The sequence below is a fragment of the Myxocyprinus asiaticus genome, chromosome 21 (genome assembly GCF_019703515.2).
Source record: "Myxocyprinus asiaticus isolate MX2 ecotype Aquarium Trade chromosome 21, UBuf_Myxa_2, whole genome shotgun sequence".
Classification (NCBI taxonomy): Eukaryota; Metazoa; Chordata; class Actinopteri; order Cypriniformes; family Catostomidae; genus Myxocyprinus; species Myxocyprinus asiaticus.
The window spans coordinates 2,941,219-2,969,157 of record NC_059364.1 but is presented as its reverse complement, the minus strand read 5'-3'; the positions used below and the strand labels follow the sequence as shown (position 1 = coordinate 2,969,157).

Genomic DNA, 27,939 nt, shown 5'->3' with positions numbered 1-27,939 from the left:
AGTGGCTTGAAAAGTGAACAATGCATAGATAAAACTAAGACACTTTTATAACTGTGAACTTTAAATTATGCAATCGAGAGAAAAAGTTTGGGCCACACAGTGGGTGACTCCTCTGATCTTCACAGCCAATCAGTGCCAAGTAGCCAATCAGTAATTAGTGCCAAGAGTGATTATCACTACAACTATATTAAGCTTTTTATAGCCTATATATTTACTAGATGAAGGTTTTTGTGTGTGTGTAATATATTATATATATATATATCACTGAATGAGGTTTAATATGTAATATGTTTATTATTATTATTATTCACAAGGGAGACACAATGTATGCGCTGACGGGCCATGTTTTCGAAAAAGTCACATTTTTCTTTTCATGCCCTCGCTTCAATTTAGAACAACTGATATATCTAATCAAAATAACAAAATATGCATTAAAGTGAGGATAAAAATTTGGATGAATATAGCAAATGATAGCTTTTATTTCACCTCTAGAGGCTGCTGTTTTACCACAGAACCAAGCCTTTCTAACTGTATAATTCTCCAATGCCGGTGGAGGAATGTAAGAGGAATAAAAAAATAAAATGAAACAATTTGCATTAAAACTATTGCAACCATTGGCATAGATTTTTGCTGATAACCGATAGTTCCAAAAAGCAACTATCAGTACCGATTAATCGGTAAAACCGATATATCGGTCTACCTCTTCTTCAAATATTTGAAGCCTTCAAGGTGTTTTTAGTTTCTTTGTGATGTGAGAGGCCCTCAACATCAACAAGGGTTTATTTCAACAGTTTAACTTTAGAAATCCTTAAAATCCCCTTTACTGTGATAAAACTAACCTATAAAATGCACAATGTCAAGCATTAAAGCGTCCAAAACTGTTTTATGGCCATAATAATCGATTGAGTTTATGAGCACTGCATCAGCAGATACTTTAAAAAGGGAATTTGAAAATAATAATAATAATAATAATAATAATTAGTAAAGACAGTTAGACTTTAATTATAATAATATCTAACTAGTGCATATTTAAATAACTTCTTCTGAAACTTTGAATGTTAGAATATGTACTCAAACCTTACAAGACTCTTAAAGAAAGACCACAAGGCCCTATATATTTTTGTGGGTAGGTTATCTGGTCTGTTATGTCATGGTTTGGCTATCAAGTCAGTAGGAAGCTGGTTCTGAGAGAGTTTTGCAGGTGCCTCTGTTCAAAAAGACTGCCACGGTAAAATCTCCACAAGGTAAGATATATGGTTTTATTCATGGCAATTAGTCAATCCAGGCAGATCAAGTCATTGGAAGAGGGAGTCGCAGGCACTTCATTCCAACATAAACACCTCATTAGTTCACAGAGCCGCTTCGCCTGGGAACTGATGGGGATGCATAATGTTTACACAGCCATCCCTTGGCAATATGAGAGTGTGCTGGCATCTGGTCAGCTGTGGATTTCAGAACTGCTCCCTTCATTGAGTTTTTGCTTTCCTCATTGCAAAATTGTGGACTGGTATTAGGACATTTGAAAAGGGTTTGGCACTATCTTCAAGACAAGTCTGGCAAAAGTCTGGCAAACAGCCCAAAAATGCGATGGATCCATTACGTTCTGCTACAACAGGTTTAGTTTGATCGGGATTGGATCGGTTGACAATTCTGGCTTCAATGAACCTGACTTTGAGTGTTTTGGCGAGGTATGCCTGTTATTTCTTGCCAAAACCTCCAAATAATAAACTATTATAAGGGCTCACTGACTCACTTCCTTCAATTGAACTCTGATGAAAGTGCTATTGATTCGAACTAAAAAAACAAAAGAAAATCTTTCTAGTGGCATGACTAAAAAAAGCTTCTTTGAACCTCAAGATGTGGATTACAGATCCATTGGGCAGCTGTTGTGTTGGGTCAAAATGTACCCTGTCCTACTTGCCCAATACATAGTGCAAAGAAAACCACTTTGGAGAAAACAATTATTGGACGACACTAGGTTTCTAATGTTGTTTTCCTGCAACTGAACACTTCGATATTAAAAGTCAGGTCTGACAATAGTAGAGTTCTGTCTCACTTCCTCGCTTATGTCTTCAACGAGCAAGCATCCATTTCTCTAGAATAGCTAACAAAGCCAAACGCTCGTGTTTTATCTGGAACGCGGAGTCAGGCTAATTTTAAAGGCAGCGCCTGCATGTGCAAGAGTGCGGAATTCCTCGATCGCAGGAGCGAGCGGTTTCATTTGCTATCAGCTAACGGGACTCTCCAAATGTAATGACTTCAAATTTCTCTACTGTGTTGCCAAAGTTATTACACCATTAAGAAATCAGCTAAAGTGAAGGTTGTATAACCTGAAACACCAGAAAGGCTTTTGCAATATGCCGTTACGACCATTCGATTTGATCTCAAAACAGACGTTTTTAATGCAGAGAGGTAAAACAGTTCCCTGCATTGGCTGTTTTACAGCTTTTCGATTCACCTACCTCTGCTGGGGTGGAAAATTTCTCCCAGCCTTCAACTGCCTGATTAAACACACGTGTTTGGACGGGCAGAGTCACTGCGAGCACATCAAGCTGTTCTGGGCTCGACTGGCAATTTGAGCATGTCAATAAATATGCCAGGATGTTACCAATAAAATCAGGAGCACATGTTTGATTATTACACCAAACATCTCAATGTAGTGGACAATTAATCAAATTAAGATTCTTGAGTGTGTGGCGGGTTGTGATGCAAACATTACGGGAAAACATTTGCTACATTCTTGGAAACCACAAACAGGCTACATTTAGGCTAATGAATTACATTAATCTGAAGAATTGCTTATTGCGATTATTATATGAATATGTCAAATATTATTATTTACTCCATGTGGACCAATAATTTAATGAATTAAAGACACATAATTGCATGTCTGACGGTAGTTTTTGATTTTTGTGCCACATTTTTCAGGCTTTGGAAGTGTGTTAAATGTGTAAGGATGTGTATACATCAACCTGTTACATGACACACAGGCATATTGACTGAAGTTAAAACTAGTTTTGTCAGTAGTTCAGAAAGAACCTACATAAATTTCTTCACTGTAAACCATTGATATACGTTTATAATAACCTTTAGTATCATTAACAAACATTATTACAGTATTTAATGCTTAAAATAAACTGCAGCCCATAACCACCTGATGATCTGAAGAACCTGCAAGCATGGTTGCCTGCTTATTTTCCCCTTTTTCTCCCAATTTGGAATGCCCAATTCCAAATGTGTTTTTAAGTCCTCGTGGTCGCGTAGTGATTTGCCTCAGTCCGGGTGGTGGAGGACGAATCCCAGTTGCCTCCGCGTCTGAGACCGCCAACCCGCGCATCTTATCACGTGGCTTATTGAGTGCGTTGCCACGGATACAGCGCACGTGTGGAGGCTTCACGCCATCCACCGCGGCAACCACGCTCAACTCACCACGCGCCCCACCGAGAATGAACCACATTATAGCGACCACGAGGAGGTTACCCCATGTGACTCTACCCTCCTTAGCAACCGGGCCAATTTGGTTGCTTAGGAGATCTGGCTGGAGTCACTCAGCACGCCCTGGGATTCGAGCTAGCGAACTCCAGGGGTGGTAGCCAGCGTATTTTACCACTGAGCTACCCAGGCCCCTGGTTGCCTGCTTACTGACATAATATCAAGGACAATAATCGACAATTATGATTTGATTTTTGTCATTGTGCAGCCCTACCATGTAGATTAAATATTTTAAAGGCATTAAATAAAAATCAATTTAAAAATAAAAAAAGGCATGTTTCCCTACAGTTTTGCACTAAATGAACACAAGGGGGAGAATGAGACCTAATCATTGATATGCACTTTTACAATTATATTTTATATACAATGATGCATAGTAGCTTAAAAAAAGAGCATTATTTACCGTCAAATATTTTTACTAAAACATTTTTTGTAAATGAACAAGGTGTGTAAAAACTACTCAACTTATTTTTTGAAAATCCAGTTGAATGCATGATATAAATTATTACTGTGGGACCCAGTAAAGTTTATTATAATAATACTGAATTATCATTATTATTTTCAGGATTAGATTTGTTTTATTTAAAAGTAATATATTTATTTCCTGTTTACTTCACCTTCACCTGGAGCAATTATTTTGACACTTTCACCTGGAGCTTTTATTTTGACACTTCACATGGAGATTTTGACACTTTCACCTGGAGCTTTTATTCTGACACTTCACATGGAGCTTTTATTCTGACACTTCACATGGAGCTTTTATTTTGACACTTCACATGGAGATTTTGACACTTTCACCTGGAGCTTTTATTTTGACACTTTCACCTGGAGCTTTTATTTTGACACTTTCACCTGGAGCAATTATTTTGACACTTTCACCTGGAGCTTTTATTTTGACACTTTCACCTGGAGCTTTTATTTTGACACTTCACATGGAGATTTTGACACTTTCACCGGGAGCTTTTATTTTGACACTTTCACCTGGAGCTTTTATTCTGACACTTCACATGGAGCTTTTATTTTGACACTTCACATGGAGATTTTGACACTTTCACCTGGAGCTTTTATTTTGACACTTCACATGGAGATTTTGACACTTTCACCGGGAGCTTTTATTTTGACACTTTCACCTGGAGCTTTTATTCTGACACTTTCACCTGGAGATTTTGACACTTTCACCTGGAGCTTTTATTTTGACACTTCACATGGAGATTTTGACACTTTCACCTGGAGCTTTTATTTTGACACTTTCACCTGGAGCTTTTATTCTGACACTTCACATGGAGATTTTGACACTTTCACCTGGAGCTTTTATTTTGACACTTTCACCTGGAGCTTTTATTTTGACACTTCACCTGGAGATTTCGACACTTTCACCTGGAGCTTTTATTTTGACACTTTCACCTGGAGCTTTTATTTTGACACTCACCTGGAACAATTATTTTGACACTTTCACCTGGAGCTTTTATTTTGACACTTTCACCTGGAGCAATTATTTTGACACTTTCACCTGGAGATTTGGACACTTTCACCTGGAGCTTTTATTTGGACACCGTAAGTGCAGTGTGTAGTTTACAATACACCACATCTAGTGAAGCGCTGTGGCCACTCCTTTTCTGCTATACTGTGTAGATTTGTATACTAATTTGTAGTGGTTACTAAAGTTTGGAATTTCCTGAATGTTTGGAGTCCCGTACATGCACAGAACAGCCCCTTCACCCATTCTCAAGCGCACACAGACCATGTTTATCTGCCTTTTATCACAGCCCATTGCAATTTCATAATCACATATGCCCATATTGCCATTTTGGTGTTATTTTGATTAATTGTGCTGCCCAGAAGGATTAGTGAAATTAGTCTACTGATGCACTTTTTATGAAACTTAAATGGGCAAATAAAAGCACATTAAAATCATTGCAATATTCATGATATTGCTTAATTTTATACCGTCAGCCAAATTATTGCGATAATATCGTGAATATTCGATATATCACCCAGCCCTAATTGTGAATATTCAGTGTAGCGGTGTGTGAAGCACTGCCCACACAGAGGGCACTGCCCACAGAGGTCACTGCCAAACCAAGGAACCTCCTATTGGTCAACACGGCGAATTCGCCTGTCAAAATTCACCAAACATGAACTCCACGCGAAATCCGCGAAAGGGAATTTCTTAGACACCAGAAGCCAATCGTGTGAAATTAATGATTGCGCGGGTTACCTTAGAAATGACTTTATTTTGCCCGTGGAATTTTGCCGCGCGAACGTAAATGTTAACGTGCCTATTGTATATATTCGACCTTGCTGATTCATGCGATTCAAATCAAAGAGAAAAATGTATCTACTGAAAAAAGCTATTACATCAACTTCAACCATAGCTCAATTAAAATAAGAATTTAGAGTCAGAACAAGCCCTTTTAAAATGTTAATTTTGCATCCTGGTTGTTCTGTTTTAAACTTTCTTTAAATGCTTCTGAATTCATCAGTCTATTTTTACATCAAATGCAAAGCACTCGGTCAGAACCACACGGGAGAATCGTGTTGGGCTGCTCCATTAATCCACAGTGTAGTTGGGTTAAATCTGCCTCTGGCTTCAACATCAAACATAATGATTAACAAATACTCAGGGCCAGACAGCTTCCTTTGAAGCACATAATCTGTCAAACATGTTTCCTACCATCATAACCAAACATATGAAAATCTGTTCTGTTTCTCTAAATCAAAACCTAATCTACCACACCACAAAATTACCAAATGCCACCAAAGTGACAAAAATGCCTTTAAAATGTGTGGGCAAAATAATGCCCCTTAGTGAAATCCTCTGTTAGTTAGTGATGTTTGTCGTTTGCTATAGACATTCTGTATTACATCTACTTTTGTATTATGGGTTTGGAATGACATGAGGGTGAGTAAATGACAGAATATTTTTGAGGGAACTATCCCTTTAAAGTTAGTGATTTGAACAACAATAAAACCGGTCGACCTCTAAATTAAAAAATGTTGACCCAGGCATAACTAGACATTTATATTCACTACAGAAATTGCATGATAGTTCTAGGACTTTCCTGGGCATGGAAATCTCAATTTTAAAAGGCAAACAGTTTCCACCACCTTAGATGTGACTATTGTTTAAGCTAATATAACGTCACATCAACAAGTCAACACAGCGGGCAAAGGGAAAAAGCACATACACCATAATACATACATAAATAATTTAAAATATTGACTACTGTCCCTCACGTCCGCTAATATGACCTCAAGTACACGGGGGAATCCCAGAGTTTTCCATAAGAGGAAAACCCCATTATTGAACATCCCTTTAGTGCTGAAGGAACTGAGTGAAAATTAACCCCCCTCCCAAACCTTCACTTTTACATGGCATCCTGACCAACAGAAGTCCGAAGGTCTGGACATTATTAGCAAAACTGTGAAAACAAAGAGATGAGTCCTTAAGGCAGAATACGGCCAAAGTCGACCACTGCAACCAAACCTAGGATGTACACATCAAGCAATGAGTATCTCGATAGACAGCAGTCACAAAGACTAGCCATGCCACTAATGCATGCTGCAACAGCAATTTCAGGACAAAAAAGTTAAAAGCAAGAACCAAACAATAAACATCTTTACAATGACTATGTACAATGACTTTGTTATGTTGCTTGAAATCATGATCGTGCCTGGAGACTGCAATGGCAAGATGTACAGTGGAAAAAGGAGTTATACTTCGGTTTGTTCTCTCACACAAGCAGCTGGATTGCTTCAGAAGACATGGTTAAACCACAGGAGTTGTATGGATTACTTTTATGCCGCCTTTATCTCCTTTTTGGAGCTTCAAAGTTCTGGTCACCATTCACTTGCATTGTATGGACCTACAGAGCTGAGATATTCTTCTAAAAATCTTCGTTTGTGTTCTGCAGAAGAAAGAAGGTCATACATATCTGGGATGGCATGAGGGTGAGTAAATGATGAGAGAATTTTCATTTTTGGGTGAACTATCCCTTTAAGAAGTTTCATGTTACATTTAATTACTTTTTTTGTTTAGTTGATTCTGCTGTTAAAAACTTAAAGCACAGGATCTTAACTAGTTTCTTTTTTCTATTGTTTGTAATTTGTCTCATCGTTCTTATTTTATTACTGACTGTTTGCTTGTCTTGATTTATTAATTGAAAACTTAAAACAATTATTACTGAAATAAGTCAGTATTTTGTTGTCATATCGAAATTGGTATTGAACTGTCAAATTACTTTAATACGTGTGCACAATGGACATTATAACTGAAATATATCCAAATGAATCAAATCAACTCGAAATTGAAAATTGAATCAAATCGAGAGCTTTTGAATTGCAATCGACTTGAATCAGGAAATCTGTATCTATACACCCTATATGCAACACGTGCATACACCTCTCACATTTTCTTCCAAAAACGTTCAAATCTAGTTACTACAAGTAAAGCAATAAAGCAATGTCCTGTTCAGGATCTCCCATCCAAAGTAAGAGAATAAAATATGTTATAACTAGTAGAATTGCAATAGTTAGGTATATAGTTCTGTTTAATACATGCACAAAATAATCTAAGTCCTCAGTTGGTTAAATTCAACTAACAGACCTGAGAGCCAATAAACAACACATCAAACACTATTTGCCATCTTTGTTTCTCCATTAGCATAACAGCTTAATGGCTGCATTCACTGTCACGGCGAGGTAACTCCGATGTCAGCGTTTCTTACCACAAGGTGAAATGAAAGGCCATCGAAATGAGCACGTCAACACATCCAGACAGATGTTAACACATTTTGTGAAGTACACCACCATGTAAGGACAGCGGATGAATTGAGTGTTAGCAAACATGACATAATGTCATTGGTCACCGTCTCCACATTGACCGTTTCACTAATTATTGTGTCAGAGGGTGGAAAACGTGGAAAGGGCCTGTTATACCCACCTCAAAACTAGCACACACACCCTGGCACTGTCAGAATCCTTCACAGCGTTCAAATGACTGAAGATGTGATGTAATGTGATATAATTACATGCCAGTCTGCTATAACATCCAGCTGTGTGTTCTCTTCTGGTGTACACGGATAGAACTTATTGAGTGTTTGACAATCTGGTTTTCTAACCAGAAGTACAATCTGACACTAACATTTTTTTACCGGTATTAGCTAGTTAAAGATGAGGTTGTCTCAGCTTCAAACGTCAAACACTTCCGGTTAGGGAATACTTTGTTTTTCACTGTGCCGTTCCATCCCGTGCATGAGAATTCCGGTGTAATTCTTGCCATTCTTGACCAGAATAAGCTGCCAAGTGGACCAGACTTTATGCCGGCAGTCAAAGGCTAGCAACACAAAACTATGGATGAGGAAACAGATTTTAACTGAAGGGTTGTTTGTTCGAATCCCTAACCTGGGCAATCCAAAGGCTAACACCATTTTGTCGCCAAGAAAGGCACTTAACCTCAGGTTGATTTTACCTGTAAGTGTGTATTTTTTACTTATGAAAGATAAACATAAATGATGATGAGAGCCAAAATATAAAATGCCATGGATCAATATTTTTGGAGTAATCCGCTATTGTGTAGAGGTGGGTCAAATGACAATTTTCGGCTTTGATTTTGGAGCAAAACTACAGGTCATAAAAATAACATTAGAAAGGTGGAAGCATCATCATTTTATTTTTACACAGAAATAACATACGTAGACTTCTGCACTTCTCGTTGCATTATATGCACATTTTGTGTTTTTTTCCATAGTTCGGGTGCCTGTTAAGTATTAAATAATATATCTAAATATCCTTTTAGATTCTGGTACAAAACACAATTTCCTTTTTGTACATTTATTTTTAACTTCCTGAGAGCCGAGCGTGACTGCTGTGTGCATTTTCCATTTCCCTTTTTGATTTGTAACTAGTAGCAGCTAATAAACATTAAAAAAAAATAATTCTAGAGCAAATAGTTTTCCTATAAATGTATCTCCACATATGTGGACAGCGGGACTAAGTTGTGAAATTTTAGATCCTACCAAGCTATAGAAAGTCAGATTTTTTTTTTATCTAATTGTTTATTATGTTTCCAGGAGTGTTGATTATTCATGTTTTTGAGACGTTACAGATATTTCAGTTGATTTTCTGTAAAGCTGCTTTGGAACAATGTGTATTGGGAAAAGCACAAATAAAAAACTGCACAAATACAAATTATTTGACTTGATTTGACTTTTAAGTTGCAATGCTTTTTTTCTACTTTGTCAACAAAATCTCAATGTTCTCACACCGTTAAACAAACAAGTGATAGCCGGTGCTGAAGCATGTTACCAATCAGAAATTAGCATAATTAATTCTGATACACGTAACGGCCAGCATTGGCCATTACATAGGATTTCTAATAAAAACCTTGTGCTATTGTTCACATTAGTGTACATTGTGTTTAGCAACACGACGGTTTGCAATAAATCGCTCAAATTTTAAAAAAATGGCACATCGGATGAAACTAGAGACTCTAATCTTTTGATGCAAACAGGTTTAAATGTAAAAATTTAATTAGGTTTCTTACCAGATGTAGTTTTGCTGCCATTTCTCCCAAAGACAAACTCTTGTGAGATCTGTGCCATGTTGTTTTGTCACATGACTCTGTACGTTGACAGTTTAACCCTTTACTGACAGCACAGAATCTCCTGAACTGAGATCAATCGGTTTAAATGAAATTTAATTATGTTACATCTTATATGATTAAACCCCACAGTTATGGGGCTCTAAATGTGGCTACATCCTGAAAATAGTTCAATTTTACTAATTTTTTAATGGTCAAAAACCAGATGTGGGTCACATGGTATTTTCATCATCATGTTTATTGTTCTTCAGAATAAGTCAAAAATTTCAACTGGGGTATTTCCTGAAATTTGGTTGATCTGACATGGAATAACTAAAAACTAAAAAGACCGATATGGGATTTTTGAGACCGATACCAATTTTAGAGAGGGAAAATTCACCTATTACCGATATGGTGGCCGATATAGTTAATTTTTGAGCTGGAATGAAAACAGACCTTTTCTATGTGGATTTTTCACCGATTTTGCACTGATATGACTATGCAAAGGTACTCAGAAGTCTGCTTTCTTAAACAAGTATTTTTATCAAAGAATATTTGACATTATTATTATACACTGTCAACAAATGTTAGAAATGAACACTGAAAAAATAAAGAATAAATAAAAATAAATAGCTAAATAAACATCAGTACTGTATGTTTAGTATCAGTCAATTGCTGACCATTAAAATAAATAATAAATACAAATAAAATAAATAGCTAAATAAACATCAGTATTACTATTTAGTATCAGTCAAATGCTGACCATTAAAATAAAGAATAAATAAAAATAAATAGCTAAATAAACATCAGTACTGTTTAGTATCGGTCAAATGCTGACCATTTAAATAAAGAATAAATAAAAATAAAATAAATAGCTAAATAAACATCAGTACTGTTTAGTGTCAGTCAAATGCTGACCATTAAAATAAAGAATAAATAAAAATAAAATAAATAGCTAAATAAACATCAGTACTGCTTAGTGTCAGTCAAATGCTGACCATTTAAATAAAGAATAAATAAAAATAAAATAAATAGCTAAATAAACATCAGTACTGTTTGGTATCAGTCAAATGCTGACTATATTAATACTGCCGAGTCAAGATAAACAGCAGCAGCGGTGTTACACTGTATTCTGATATACAAGTTCAGGGGAAACATTTAACGGTGGAAAACCAGACTTCTAAATCTTACATTTTGAATGCAATGACTGGAATTGTTCGGTTGAAGGGGTACCAAACTGTGAATCCTGAACAAAACAGTTTGGTGAATACATGTTTACACATTAGCTTCCACTCAGCTGACAACAATGAAAGTAGCTACGTGATTAGCTAGTTAGCTTTAAGCTCGCTGTCACGGAGAGTAAAAGACGGACATTGTTTATTTTACTTTCCAGCATTGTGTCTCACCAACTAGGTAATAACATAGCGTGAAATCAACACTCATCAGACACAATTCACCACCGCACCGCACTCTGATGTTTACCTTTCAGTCTGCTACATTACTGACTGCACTGACAAACTATAGCTGGCTAACAGCAAACAGACATGAGTGACATGGTTGTCAGGGACATGGTTAATTTTATATTAGTTATATTGAAAAGGGAAAATGATGGGGTCATTGTTCATTAAGTTTCCAGTATGTATTTAACAGACTAGTTAACTTACCGACACACCGTTTAACTCCGCCCTGTCCGCAGAGCCACCGTCAGCTCTGTAAACAGTGGAGTTGGAGCGCGCTCTGCTGGACAAACTACACTATGACACCAATTCTAAAGCATTGTTTTCTGCATTATATGTTCTGAAAAAAAGGTAAAATATACGCCGATACCGATATATCGGTGAAAGGCTAATATCGGCCGACCGATATATCGGAGGACTTAGATATACTGTGTGATCAATCTCCGATAACAATCATGCTGTCCACCTTGCTGCCAGACATGACCATATGTTACAGGGGTGGATGCAAAAAATTTGTATGTTTGCTAATGGAGCATGACTCATGCCCACTTGCCTCGCCTCCATGAGAGCACCCTAAAATATTCAACCCAATTCCCTGAGTAGGGCACACACACAAGTGATCTGTCAGACTCATAAAAGTATGATCTGGATTCGGAGGCCAATGAGACTAATTCTACAGGTAAACGACCTGGTGGCGAGAAGCCATGGAAACAAAAGCCAAGCAGAAATGCTTTACATTCCAAACAGCTGTGCTTAGGGCTGATATGAACTTACATTACAATGATGAATGTATAGACAAAAACATACCAAAAGAAAACCAGTAAATAAAGCAAAATGTTTTCTTCACAGAGCCCCAATCTTAAGTACCATAGAGAATCACTTGCAGAGTTTAATGTTAAACAGGATGCTGCTTTCAACAGTTTTAATGGTTGATAGACAATAGTCGGCTACTAAGTCTGGCAAACTAGAGTGCTGCACATTTGTGAAAGTTTATTTGCGCTTCTGAGTTAAGCAAATATCATATAGCAAAATCCAACACACAGCAATGCATTCAGTATTAAACACAGGAAATAGACTGGCACAGATCTGAATTATACTCTTAAGTAAAGTAAAGTTCAATCGCCAGCATTGTGGCATAATACGGAAACCCTGAACCACACTGTAAAAAAATTATTTAAGTGAAAAAAGTTTTAGGTGTCTTAGTGCCTTACTGAGCCTATGTCATACAAATATTTATTTATTTTTTTCTGTACATTTGTTTTCTCTCTAAAATGCTTCTCTTTTTTTTCCTCAATTTCTTTTGTAAAAATTAAAATGTTTTTCAAGGAAAAAAAATTGTCTCCATTATTTTCTCTATTTTTTTTTTCTAAAGAAAATTTTCTGAGAAAAAAAAAGTCGAATTTTTTTTTTTTTTTTTAAGAAGACAGACTCAGGAAGGCACTAAGACACCTAATAAAAAAAAAATTCACCTAGTGATAAAAAGCTTACTAACATTTTCAGTGTAAAGTTATATCCAGTATTACAACTTGGTTACAAATTTTGTCAAATTAAATGCTCAGCAGAATGAAAATGTCCCTCCCCCTATTACAAATCGCCACCCACCAGCAATAGCAAGTAGCAAATCATTGTTCGCCACTGTCATAAACTAAAGGCTTTTGGCTATTTAAAAAACACTAAAGGGATGAGTCCTTCAACATGTCACACCCCAGTTTCCTTTTTTAATAGGAAATACATCAACACAAGAAAGAAAACTCATCAAGCCATTTCATGGGGTCATTAACTAATCATCTGGCCTATCTTTTCATACAGTTTAGTAAGCTTTACCTTCATCTCCGTCCACGGTGACAGCGATCCTCTCGAGTGATCTCACTTTCAGATCTTGGGCTGAAAAGCATACAAACATTTTTAGAATGAGAAAACTGAACAGAACACTTCACATACCAAGTTTTTTGACACAAGGTTTGGTCTGATAAGGAGGAGGACAGTCTTATACAGTGGCAAGAAAAAGTATGTGACCCCCCTTTGGAATGAGCTGTTTTTCTATATTAATTGGTCATAAAATGTGATCTTCATCAAAGTCACGAGTATAGACAAACAAAATGTGCTTAAGCTAACAACACACAAACAATTAATCTTTCATGCCTTTATTGAACACATTCCATTAAACATTCACAGTGCTGTGTAAAAAGTAAGTGAACCCTTTGATTTAATAACAGGTCGATCCTCCTTTGGCATCAATAACCTCAACCAATTGTTTCCGGTAGCTGTGGATTAAACCTGCACAACGTTCAGAAGAAATTTTGGATCATTCTTCCTTACAGAACTGCTTCAGCTCAGCCATATTCTTAGGATGTCTGGTGTGAACGGCTCTCTTGAGGTCATTCCACAGCATCTCTATTGGGTTAAGGTCTGGGCTCTGACTGGGACACTCCAAAAGATGGATTTTCTTTTTTTGAAACCATTCTGTAGTGGATTTACTTCGATGTTTAGGGTCATTATCCTGCTGCATCACTCAACTTCTACTGAGCTTCAGCTGGTGCACAGCCACTCTGATATTATCCTGTAGGATATCTTGATAAACTTGGGAATTCATTTTTCACTCGATGATGGCAAGCGGTCCAGGCCCCGAAGCAGCCCCAAATCTTGATGCTCCCCCCACCGTACTTCCTCGTTGGGATGATGTTTTCATGTTGGTATGCGGTGCCCTTTTTATACCATATTGTGTGTTCTTCCCAAACTATTCAACTTAATTTCATCAGTCCAAAAAACATTTTCCCAGTAGTGTTCTGGAGCGTCAAGGTGGTCTTTGGCAAACTTAAGACGCGCAGCAATATTTTTGTTGGAAAGCAGTGGCTTCCTTCGTGGTGTCCTGCCATGAACACCATACCTGTTTAATGTTTTCTGTATAGTATACTCATGAACAGAGATGTTAACCAGTTCCAATGATTCCTTCAAGTCTTTATCTGTCACTCTAGGGTTCTTTTTTACCTCATTGATCATTCTGCGGTGTACCCTTTGAGTCATTTTGGCTTGATAGCCACTTCTAGGGAGAGTAGCTACAGTACTAAATCAACTCCATTTAAAGACAGTTTGTCTAACTGTGGACAGATGAATATCTAAGCTCTTCATGATAACTTTGTAACCCTTTCCATCTTTATGCAAAGCAACAATTCTTGATAGTAGATCTTCTGAGATCTTTTTTTTTGCGATGCATGGTCCACGTCATCAGATGCTTCTTGTGAATAGCAAACTCAAAATGTTTGAGTGCTTTTTATAAGTCAAAGTAGCTCTAACCCACACCTCCAATCTCGTTTCAGTAACTGGATGCCACGTTTGCCAACTCCTGACTCTATTTAGCGTCATTAGCCTAGGGGTTCACATACTTTATCCAACCAACACTGTGAATGTTTGAATGATGTATTGAATATGTACAAGAACAATACAATAATATGCGTGTTATTAGTTAAAACAGAATATGTTTGTTCATTATTGTAACTTAGATGAAGATCAAGCCAGATTTTAAGATAGATTTATACATAAATGCAGGTAATTCCAAAGGGTTCACATAATTTTTCTTGCCACTGTATGTCTCCTGATAACCAGCTGATTGCCTCTCTAGTTGTTTGAAAGTAGTGGTCAGCCGATTTATTGGCATCAGCTAATACATTTTCCTGTTTGGCTGATTTGTTTCTTGAGGGCGCTGAGAATCGCTTGCTTGCATGTGAAGCGACTGAGACAATAAATGACCAGTCATGTTTCGCTTTCGCTGTTACGTGCCATCGTGTTACTGCAATAATAGACCGGTGTGCAACACAGTTCAAACGGTCTGCATATCAGAGCCGCGGCAGACGCGTTTGAGCTCATAATGTTAAAGTGCTTGTCTGTTTCATTCTCCCGCTCTCTCCTCAACAGTTCCCTATAACTTTTAACTGTCTAAAAGTAAAACTGCTATTATATACCATCTGCCAAAATGCAGGCGTCCTTAAGATGTCTTGGAGTGGCACATGACAAGAAATGCTGTTAGTCACAAAGAAACACGCTTGAAGAAACACACTTTATGATATTTTTAAGAACAAACAAAAGAAAAGCTGTCAATGCTCATGTCTGATTCACTGTTTGTTCAGAGACGTGCAGCACGAGCCTGTCATGTGGATCACATGCATGTAAAGAGTTATCACTCTTTTTTTCTGTTTTATTCGTCTGAAAACTGTTTGCAAGAAAAATGTCGTCTGTAAGTATGCTGCAAAAGATCTCCAATCATCTTGGGAGGTGCACTGAGTTTAGTTCACTTTATTTTCATGCGGTTGGCATGCATTGTGAACGCAACTCTACAGGTTCAGTAACAGATATCTTTGTATTAATGAAACAAAGACGAAAGTGATTAAATCAAAGTAATACAAGTAATAAAATTCAGTTTTATTTTATTTTCTTTAGGCATTAACTGTATTACCAAAACGCAATACAAACACAAAATTTGGGATTTAACACGTTCAACAAATTAAATGTAAATTCCTGTAAATAGAACAAATAATATTACTAAACGATAAACATGTAACAAAAAAATAACATGCAATATATTATCATATTTATTGATTGAAAACATGGATTTCTTTATTTTTAAATGCTAAAATGTGACCAAAATTATGAAAAGAATTTATTATAAATAATAAAATTCATATAGTTAGAAGGTCCCCTGTATAATTAAGAGTATTGTCTGGAAAATAATCTCTTTCATATGTAATCAACAGGGACACAAATGAGTCGATATCGTATCAAAATCGCAATCGAGAGCTCGTGAATCGGAACTGAATTTGGAAATCTTTATCAATACCTAGCCCTACGCTAAACATAAACAATGGTAACTTGAACGTGATTCGTAAAATATCTTTGTCCTGTGTATGTGTGTGATTGTATATTTATCCCTCCGGGTTTGCCTTGGAAAGCTTATACCTATATACAGCTTCAGTGAGAAAATGAGTTGCGTTCAATAAACAGACTGTTCCGTCTGTGATAGGTTCTGATTTTTCTCATTTTAATGTACGAATATTGCCATGTCACGTTGCGTCTAGTGTGGACAGACAGAATGCTTGTTGCTGGAACCTTATCGCGTCACGTCTGGTTAGGACAAGATGTTATCCTTAACACAGACTAGTCGAATAGCCGTTCAAACAACCGACCGACTAGTTGATTATGAAAATTGTTCGTTTTGCACATCCTTAATCCGACAGCATGAGAACAAAACATCGGACCGTCCGCTAGGGATGTGCATTTAAATGTAACTTATGCAATTAAACTTTGTGAATATACTGCATGTTATTGCACCCCTGATAGTTTTTGATGCTCTTCTTTTTTTTTTTTTTGCCTTTCACTGCTGTTGGTGGTGCCTTTTTCTCATGATATCAAATAAGTTAAATGTATATTTCTAAGTAGGAAAACAATTTCACTCTACACAGAAAAGCACATAATAGTACAAAATAGTAAAAAAATAACCATACATTTTTATGTAGGCTACATATGGTAATACAAGATAAAGTGTTAACGTGAACATTACTACTCATATTAGCTACAATGCTTAACAGTTTATTGCGTATTATGAATTAGTTTATTAGTTAGAATAATAATAAAGTATTAACAAGTTTCATAGTAGCCTAATAAAAGGAACATTAATGACACCTATTAATTTAAATACATATTTAACATGAAGTTACTATACCATTGTTCTTAGCAGTGTACTCTACACCATACCAGCAATAAACGTACGCTGATATACATATTGTAAGTTTATGTGGGACTATAATTACAACAGTCCCAATTTTAATGAAAAAAAAAAAATTCGTACACATTTTACATAAATGTAAATTAATTTTAGAGATCGGGTGCATGCGTTTTTCATAAATTCAGACACTACTACACCACGGCTTCTTGAGTAAATTCACGCTAAAATAACAACATATCTAAAGGCGATATTTCTTATTTCTTATAATTGTATGTAATTATTGTTAATAAGTAATTTAACAAAAAAATAGTTAACCATGGTTTTCCTGAAGTAATATTGTTGTAAACCGTGTTTTTTTTGTTTGTTTGATTTTTTGTTGTTGTGCTGAACCCATTGTTTTACTACAGTGGTATTGTAGTAGTAACCATGGTTAATTGTGTGGTAACTATGGTTTAACTAAATACCATGGTTAAACTATAGTTGCTGTAGTGAAATGGATCATTTTTGTAAGTGTAAATTATGATTAAAAAATATTATTTTAAATTACCCATTTTATCCCAAGTAATTCACAAAAAAATTTATTTAATAGAAGTATCGGTATTGATATCGACGATATTGGACTTTCAATTATTGGTATCGGATTAAAAAGAAAATAAGTGGTATCGCCCATCCCTACCGTCCGCTATTCCTTCAAATACTTGCCCTCACTCCAAAACCCCGCCCTCAAAATACATGTCAGCAAACCTCGAAAAATGATTGACAGACAAACTGCATTTCTTATTGGCTAAAGAAGGGCGGGCCACACCCTGCCACTTTACTTTGCTGTTTTCAAAGTCTAGCGCTGTCACAAACACAGGTGTGAAATCTCAAGACACCTATTTCCAGTGATGTATATCAGATAATAGGGACATTTTATGTAGGGGTGGGAATCACAAGGTAACTGGCGATATGATATAATATCGATATTTAGGTCACGATACGATATTATTGCGATTCTTTATTTTTGGTGTATCAAAACTACGATATATTGCGATATGTTTCTCATTCGTCTTCATCGGAAATTAAGAAAACTGTTTCCAAATCACCAAATGCATTGTTAGGGGCCGTTTACACGACGCTTTCAACTAAAAACGGAAAACTTTTTATGCGTTTTGGCTGTTTGTTTACACGACATCGGCGTTTTGGGGCCTGAAAACGCAAACTTTTGAAAACAGGTTTCAAAGTAAACGTTTTTGAAAACAATGCCATTATCGTCACCATGTAAACATACAAAAATGCAAATTTGTGAAAACGATGACGTCATGCGCATGCGTATTACGTGTTCAGTCTATAGGTATGCGCGCGAGTACTTCAAAACAACGCGCGAGACATTCAAAACTACAATGGCGGACTACAGGACTGTGTTTGTGCTGCTCAAGATTTTGAGTTTATTGACGCTTCTCCAGCAAAGTAATTGTAGTAATAAAGCAAACTCATCGTCCGTCCAGACAAAACTGCTCAATGCTTTCACCATCTTCATTGCTTGTATTCACCGCTCTGTGGAAGAATGCTTATGTGCGCAGGCGTGTAGTGTTTCTTTACAAAGTGACATCGCCAACTACTGGCCTGGCATGCATAATACAGCGTTTTTAGTTGTTTTCACGGATCCGTGTGAACGGGATTGTTTTGACAACGTTGTCATCTGTATGCGAAACTTTTCAAAAAGGCAACTTTTTAGTACATCGTTGTCTTGTAAACGTACCCTTAAATTAATATAAAAGAGCCAGTTTACAAAACAAGGCCGGTTTATTTCCTGATATCTATGTACAATGCAAAGCCGTAAGCATATAAGACAATAATGGCTCCCTTTTTCTGTGGTTAGGCGAATGTAGCTAGTTTTTCAAAAAATAAATAATAGTATTTATGAATACAATAGTAGCCTGAACACTTTAAAAACATTATTACAACACAGTTTTCAATACACAAAGGTTAGCCATTGGGAATATGATACTAACATTTCTGTCAAAATAGTAGTAATGTTACTACTGTAAAATCGTAATCAATTTTAGTAAGGAAGGGTGATTATGAGTAAAGCATGATAACTGCACCTTCTAAGGGACTGTTGTTGGATTACTAGATTACTAGAATAAAAATGTCCCATCAGCACAACATTAATGTTGAGAAATTTAAATAATAATATCGATATTTAGCATGCAAATATCGATACAATATCACGAGGTAAAATACCACGATACTTTAACATATCGATTTTTCCCACCGCTAATTTAATGTGTGGTAGTTCACCAAAATCGCTTACAGCACCTTTAAATCATAAAAGCTTTACCCAATGTAATAATCGCGTGTCGTTTCAATCAACGCGATTTTTTTTTTTACCTCAGAAGCAAACGACGGGCTCTCCGCTGCGCTGCTACGTGCGAACTTTTCAATCAGAACACAACAAAGGAGTTAAAGAGTCAGTATTGTGATTGAGTAAAACAACCAGAGTTTGTATCGAGTTAAGGGTGGAAAGTAAGACGAGTTATGGAGCGTTTATTCGTTGTTTTTAAACTACGGGAGTCTGCGCGCGCTGAAGGTGCGAGTTCGCGTTGCGTCAACTGCGCTACAGCAATATGACGCCATTTCTGTGCAGTCGACTGACACCGACATTCTTCTATCATGGACAAAATATGTACCCCCCATTCGTTGTTATTGTGACCCATGTCCACGTCCTGAAACGGGACGACAGTGTTTTTCAAAGCTCGGTCTGCTTGAGTAAAAAACGACTCCCAGGTTTCGAATTAAGCCGAATATCGTTTAAAGTTGAATGGAGAAAAGCGCGTGAACTCGACGGTTAAATCACAAAGAACTGACAGTGGAGCAGCTTTCGCTGTTTAAATGGAGGCGACCAGGCTGTGCTACAAAATGCTTGTGTGCAACACGCTCACACAATGAACCAGCTAAAGCCATTCAGAACAAGGTCAACATAAACAAGGTTTGTAAAACTTGCTCCGATCGGTGAAATCGAGTCGTTACGTGTTGTTGTTGTTGTTGTTGTTGTTTTCAACATAAGCCGTCAACAGCTTGGAAATCGACGAGGTTGGCCGAGAGAGACAGTTTGCAATAATCACGACATTGCTAGAAAACAGCGATAATGCAACGATGATCGAACGTTCGAATCGAACGCTGCAATAACGCATCATTCATTTCATCAGAAGCGACAATCGTGCGCTATTGAGAGACTAATGTGTGAGCCATTCACACATTAATCAATATTTGGTCATCATTTCAATCGAAAAAGGTCTTTCTATCACTATGTATCGCACAAAGCCTTACGTAAGGGCTAGTGTTTCCCCCCATCAGCTATTTAGCAGAAAGAAAGTGGTCGAGTCTTTTCACAGATTCCAACACAAGTTGCCCTGTCTTCTGCATCTACTAATAACAAACGGATCAAGGGGCACAAAAAGTCCCCAACTGTTTTGCCATGTAAACCTATTACCGTGCCAGCGAGAAAGCAAGGTTAACAAAAGCTTTGATCGACGAGCATACGTCTGTCAAAAGTACTAGTAGTATCGCTACTAAAATAGAAACACTCGATCAATTTACATCATTACTGATAATGTGAACAAGAACAAATCCAGTCAAACATGCTCTTTTCTTTCGCTCTCCGTCTCCATTAAGACTTCTTCATATCTGATCACCATAATGTCCTACCTGATGTCTCCAACTAATCGCGATGTTCCTGGGTCACCGTGGTGCAAATCAGCAATAATCCATTGGACAACCGGGGAAAATCATCGATGATAAACGCTGGAAACGTCGTGCGAAAATCTAGGTAAGGTATCGGGATGCGATTTCGCTTGCCAATCGCACTATTTTCAGTGTGGTAATCCTCTCCGCTTCTGTAGCAGACTGAAGGATACACAAACCACCCACTGTGGAGATCGCGCTCACTCATTGGTTACTTTGTATGAGAGCCCGCCCCCTTGAGTTTTCTATTGGACAGTCAAATCTGAGGGAAACGTCTCTCGCAAAGACAGATGGGAGTTGTATGTTTTAAAAAAATATTCATAATAAACATGGATTGGGAAACTGCGAGACACAATGATGACATAAACTACATTTCCCATAGTTCAGTAGTGTGTGAGGGAAAACATTTCTTCAGACTCCACCTACCTTCACGAGCTTGCGCTTTGAATACAAATAAACGCGAGGGCATCTCGGCGTTTATGTAAAATGATTAGTAACTACTCAAAAAATATAATCAGATTACTTTACAGATTACTTCATTGAAAAGTAATCACATTACTAATTAATCTACTTTTAAGTTACTTTCTATAGCAAGTTTTTCCGCTCAACAAATTCAAAATAATGTCAGTTCTCCTTGTTCATTGTTCGCACACACTTCAGCTGTCACAGAAACGCAAACAGACATACATATGCACATATGAATTCACTTTTTAATTGTATTACACATAAATAACATATTTTTTAGATATATTTGTAACCCAAGTAATGCACTTAAAAATAATTAATGTCAGTAACTGTAATCTGATTACACGAATTTAAAATGTAATGCGCTACACTACTTGTTGTTTCTAAAAGTAATTAGATTACAGTAACTAGTTACTTTGTTATCTGATTACACACATCACTAGATATAGTTATACAATATTTATTAATGTTTAGAATCTGTCAGTTGACATAGTCAATGCAAAAATCCCCAGGACATTTTGAGGCTTTTAGAATGTGGTAATGAGAATTAGAATCAGTTGAAGAATGTGCTTCCTGCATTAGGTTGCATGATAAAGATTATTTTAAATTACGGTTGTAATAATAATTTTTATGTTCTCTTTTGCAAATTAAGGATATCCTTGATGTTACTTGTTTTTTAATTTATTACAGGGTTATACAATACAAAGTAATTTTATATTATATATAATATAATGTATATAATACATATTTAAAATATTAAATATTATTATAATGGTCACTAAATAATTAAAAATATTATTTTTTTGCTATATTTACACTGCTAAATAAGGTGGAAACGGGTCATGACAGTCTGTGAAAAGTGTCCATTATTAGCATGATTTTTAACTTTAAAAAAAACCAGCATAATGTACTTATAGACATATTTGTCATATAAAATAAAATAAAAATAGGTAAATAGAAATGGTGGAATAAAAGATAGGGCCAAAAACATTGAAGTAACATACAAAACTTGAAACTTCACATAAACTACATTTCCCATAGTCCCAAGTGGGTGGGGAAAATGACATTTCTTCAAGCCCCACCCACTTCCCCGCGCCTGCTCTCTGCTGATGCCATGGCGTATTTAAGCGCGAGCAGGAGGGATGAGTGAGCTTCCTGTCAAACACAGACATAACAGAACAAATAAAGCGTCACTAGGGCTCCTTAAAAATCTATTCTGCTTCCATATAATGGGATATAACAGTAATTAGGATGACCTGGCACCGTTCTGATCGCATTGTGGATTATTTGTGAAGCGAGTTGGAGTTAAATTCTTGTTTTCGGTTAAGTGGCTAATGCTAACGAGCTGGCTGTCTGAAAATAATTGGAAGCGGAGGATCTGACGTGCTCGATTAAAAGCGGAAGTGTTGAATTACACGTGACAGATCTGACAGGTGGGTGAGTATGAGCAGGATTTATTCAAGCAAGTCAATATAAAGTTTGACACTTTCAATAAAATATATATATATATATTTTTTGCATTAAAATAAAGAAAATTGCATGTGGAAATGTGCATAATTGTCATAAAAACAATGCAAATAATTGTAATGGCTTTAATTATTAGGTATTTAAAATAATATATATATATATATATACACACACACGCACGTTTTTTTTAGGGTTTTGTGGTGAAATATCACCCAGACATGTTCTTGACCAGTTTTGTGAGGTTTGACATTTTATAAAATAATTTATAAAAGAGTTCTAAGCTATGAACCTAACCAATCAGCCCTGAGGTGAATCACAACATTACAAAAGTGTTTGAAAATCGGACGGAAAGACGAAGGTACAAGACTGTGTACTTACCGTCTTTAATGAGGGAATGAACTACAATCCCATGAAGCATTGCGAATGATGTAATCAAGTTAAAAATGATGGAAAATATAAAACTACTATTGATTTAAAATTGTTGATTACAAGTGTGGAAACAATGCAGTTTAAGTTTTTTGCAAAGTATTCAGATATATACAAATAAGTCGTTTGAGAGTGTAGGGAGAGCGACTTGTAGGGAGATCCGTCACGGGGGTGGGCGGTCTCTGCAAAGCTCTTTTGGCGCGATTTGTCTGCATCGATTCTCTCATTAACTATGTTTCCATCCAAGGATTTTATTATTTTGATTACATTTTTTGACAAAAAAAGGTTTAGGGCAGCAAAATGTTTACAGATAATGCTGATGTAAATGCAAATTATCATCAAATGTCGACGTGAAAAACTGTTTAGCGTTAATGCCAAAAATGTAGTGTCACATGACAGAATTTGCATCACATTTGTCCTCGCATCAAACAGCATAGTGGAGAGGAACACTTGGACTGATGAGGAGACTCGAGTTTTCCGAAATTTATTTAAAGACAACTACATTACCTTTATTCTCAATGGAAGTTTCCCAGACCTTTTTAAAAACATATTTTTATATTCCCTTTTCTCCCAATTTGGAATGCCCAATTCCCACTACTTAGTAGGTCCTCATGGTGGCGCGGTTACTCACCTCAATCCAGGTGGTGGAGCACAAGTCTCAGTTGCCTCTGTGCATCTTATCACGTGACTCGTTGTGCATGACACCGCGGAGACTCGCAGCATATGGAGGCTCATGCTACACTCCGTGATCCACGCACAACTTGCCACGCGCCCCACTGAGAGCGAGAACCACTAATCATGACCACGAGGAGGTTACCCCATGTGACTCTACCCTCCCCTAGCAACCGGGCCAATTTGGTTGTTTAGGAGACCTGGCTGGAGTCACTCAGCACGCCCTGGATTCGAACTCGTGTCTCCAGGGGTGATAGTCAGCGTCAATACTTGCTGAGCTACCCAGGCTTCCAGTTTTCCAGACTTTTTATGGACTGCGCGTTCCGCACCGGTAAAGATTGCAGCGTCTTTAACCAAAATGCCCTGTAAAAATAACCCCAGATAATATTAATCATGTGCGATTGACATGCTGGCAAAAAAGTTGATCTGCACTGTCCAGCCTGTAAGCCTGTAGCATCTGAAGTGGATTTTGTCCAATGAGAAGACACCAGAAAAATAACATGCTGCTTTTTTATTGTCTTGCAATAATGGACACAAGTTTTCAAAATTTTGCATTAAAGGGATTAAACAAAAGTGCCAAAAATTGTCATTGCTCATGTTTAATGAATGAGGCCCAATAAGTTTTGCGTTCCCTCACAATAAATGTACCACTGTTTTAATACAGTAACTTGTAGTGAAACCATAGTGATAATACAGGAAAACACAAACAATGGTAATAAAAATCATAATGTTGTGGGTATTATGGTTTTACTATGCAAATACCATAGTTTAACTAGGGTTTTACTGTAGTAATATTGTGGTAACCCTTTAAAATAAGGTGACCTATGTTAACTTTAGTTAACAACATTAGTTAACATGAACAAACAATGAATAGGCTAATTTTTGTACAGCATTTATTAACCTTAATGTTAATTTCAACATGATTTTTAAAATCAAAAGTTGTATGTGTTAAAATTAGTTAGTTATAACAATAATTGTACTATCAACTAACATTAACAATTAGTATTTTTTTATTAACTAACATTAACAAAGATTAATAAATACCTTAAAAAATATTTTGTTCATTGTTAATGATACCTAATGCATTTACTAATGTTAACAAATGTAACCTTATAATAAAGTGCTACCAATATTGTAGACTGTAGTAACCATAGTTTTTGTCATAAGACATGTTTTTTCTATAGTATTGTAGTAACCATGATTGTTGTAGGATAACTACTTGTAGCGCGGAGGAGGGCGGGGCCGGGCGGAATGACGGACGCCCAGACCCCAGTCAGCCTGATGAGGCGAGCGAGGGATAAAGGCGACCGAAGACGGCAGCTCGAGAGAGAGAGAGAGAGAGAGAGAGAATTATGGGCAGCTGCCCTGTATGTGCATTAAATATTATTTATATTATCAAGCCGGTTCTCGCCGCCTCCTTTCCCTTGTACCCCATTTACATTGGTGCCAAAAACCCGGGAGGGAGGAGGGATGCCCGTCATAGAGTCCTCGACACTGCCGTCCACCCAGGGGAGTGCCGCTGCCATCCGCTGGGGGACGGAGTAGCCCGACCGCCCGGACGTGGGGAATGGCCGCCGTCTGCGAGGCGAGGAGGGACATGACTCCCCGACCGCCTGGAGCGATGGAGTCACTGCCAGGGGCGGAGGAGTGTCCCCAAGTGCCGCCAGAAAAGCAGAGGGGCATTCTGTCCGCTGGGGGTCAGAGGTTTGACTCCGGTCCGCCCAGGGAGGAGTGGCTGTCGTCCGCCTGTGAGGGTGGAGGAGTGATCGGGGACCACGCGACGGCGCATCAGAGAACCGGTGAGTGAGCTTTTTCTCTCTCTCCTCTCTCTCTCGCTTTGTCGCTCCGTGTTGGCCTTTCCCTCACCTTTTTTTTTTTTTTTTTTTCCTCCTCCTGTCTCCTCCCAAGTCGAGGAGGGCGGGGATGACCAGCAGGTGGGGCGCAAAGCACGCCCCTCACCCCTGGGGGGGGGGGATGTACTTCATGCCGGGGGCTCACCGGCCTGAGGCAATGCAGGGAGGAGTGTAGCACGGAGGAGGGAGGGGATGGGCGGAATGACGGACGCCCGGACCCCAATCAGCCTGATGAGGCGAGCGAGGGATAAAGGCGCCCGAAGACGGCAGCTCGAGAGAGAGAGAGAGAATTATGGGCAGCTGCCCTGTATGTGTTTGTGTCTTTTTATTTAATTAAATATTATTTATATTGTTAAGCCGGTTCTCGCCGCCTCCTTTCCCTTGTACCCCCTTTACACCACTTTATTTATTATTATTTTTATATTATTTTGGATTTTATCCTCTTTTCTCCCCAATTTGGCCTCGTGGCGGCGCAGTGATTCGTCTCGATCCGGGTGGCGGAGGTCGAATCTCAGTTGCCTCCTGAGACAGTCAGCCTGCGCATCTTATCACGTGGCTTGGTGATAATATTATCGCAGACACCTAGCGTGTGTGGAGGCTTCCGATATTCACCATGGCATCCATGCACGACTCGCCACACGCCCCACTGAGTGCGAGAAGCACCTTATAGTGACCACGAGAAAGGTAACCCACGTGACTATACCCACCCTAGCAACCGGGCCAGTTGGTTGCTTTGGAAGCCTGGCTGGTGTCATTCAGCACGCCCTGGATTCAAACTCACGTTTCCAGGGTTGGTAGTCAGCATCTTTGCTTGCTGAGCTTCCCAGCCCATTTATTTATTATGTTTGACGGAAAACATGGTTTTAATGCAGTATACCGTATCCATATACTGTAGTAACCATGGTTTTACTATAGATTAACCCTGGTTAATCTTGTGGTTACTATAGTTTCATAAAAATCATAATTTTGTTATTTTGGTTTTACTACAAATACCATTGTAATAACAAAATTATGATTTTTATTACCATAGTTTTTGTTTTCCTATATTAGTACTATGGTTTTACTATGAATATCAAGGTTAAAATATGGTTATTTTAGTAAAAACATGGTAAACTTATTGCGAGGGCACGCCATACTACTCGTGAGGGCACGCAAAACGTATTGCGAGGGCACACAGCGAATTGGCAGGGCATGCAAAATAATTCAGATTGTTTTTTTTGGAATGGAAACCAGCAGGAGACTGCAAATTTCGCAAACATTGTTTTGCACATTTTCACCTTGTCGATAAGAGAACAATGCAAAAAGTGAAAGGATACTTGGTTATTGGTGGATCGTTTTTCTGGAGGATCATGGGTTGTGTAGTTTTTTACCAGGAGTTCCACTATGAAACACGATTTCTAAAAATTGAAGTTGAAATAATGCGGACTGATGGCTTCAACAGAAGCATATACCATTGATTAACAACCTCAGAGCTCACAGTAGGTCTGTCTTTAAAGGTTTACAATTTATTGTTAAAAATGAATTTGCCTATTGAAAAAATTAATGGGGTTTTTACTTCCAGAACCAGATTTGTCTCTCTAGTCCACTACATAGGCCTATAGGTTTACATGGCTGTCTGGAATAACAGTGAATCAAATTTAAATGTGGAAAAACTTGTTCTCATGTAAATTCCCATTGATCACTATTTTGAGCTACACGTTTGCATGCAACTCAATGTCTTCATTTCATATTGTTTTATAGTTGGAGGATTCTGGCGTTGTGGTTGGTGTTCTCTGTAGGTGCTGGAGAGATGGTGTCCGTATGAGTGATGGGCTGTGACTGCAGAAGCATGTTGCTGTTGTGTCCATGATATTGTTTGAGTCAACATCTGTGTTTCTATGACCGCTACATGCTGCAAAAAATTGTTCCCTTTGAAGTTCCAGCTTCAGCTGCAGATCTTCTGATTTGTGTCATTCTGATTGCTGACACAATTAACTGACCCAATTTCGTTTGTTCTAGACTTTTCAAGAGTTTAATACCAGATCTGAGATTTCTTCGGTTTGTAAATATTAACTAGAATGTTTTATAATTCAGCTAGTGTTTCAC

At 37.6% G+C, this 27,939-nt stretch overlaps 2 protein-coding genes across 16 annotated transcripts in view; one reads left to right on the top strand and one right to left on the bottom strand.

Annotated features, from left to right (window-relative positions):
- Positions 1 to 21,118, bottom strand: part of LOC127411917 (AT-rich interactive domain-containing protein 4B-like) — a 125,620-nt gene extending 104,502 nt beyond the window's left edge. For all 4 annotated transcript variants that reach the window (XR_007892360.1, XR_007892361.1, XR_007892362.1 and 1 more), the window contains exons 1-2: positions 20,936 to 21,118; positions 13,354 to 13,413 (exon numbers count right to left, since the gene is read on the bottom strand). Coding sequence is in view for 1 of the 4 variants with exons in the window: in XM_051647821.1 (XP_051503781.1) it covers positions 13,354 to 13,359 (6 nt within the window). In the remaining 3 variants the exon portion in view is untranslated. The remainder of the gene's footprint in view (positions 1 to 13,353; positions 13,414 to 20,935) is intronic.
- LOC127411970 (geranylgeranyl pyrophosphate synthase) overlaps positions 20,198 to 27,939 on the top strand; it is a 31,758-nt gene continuing 24,016 nt past the window's right edge. For 2 of the 12 annotated variants that reach the window (XM_051647950.1, XM_051647954.1), the window contains exon 1: positions 22,413 to 22,869. Coding sequence is in view for 2 of the 12 variants with exons in the window: in XM_051647947.1 (XP_051503907.1) it covers positions 27,558 to 27,628 (71 nt within the window). In the remaining 10 variants the exon portion in view is untranslated. The other 10 variants (XM_051647949.1, XM_051647953.1, XM_051647956.1 and 7 more) reach the window with 9 other exon arrangements.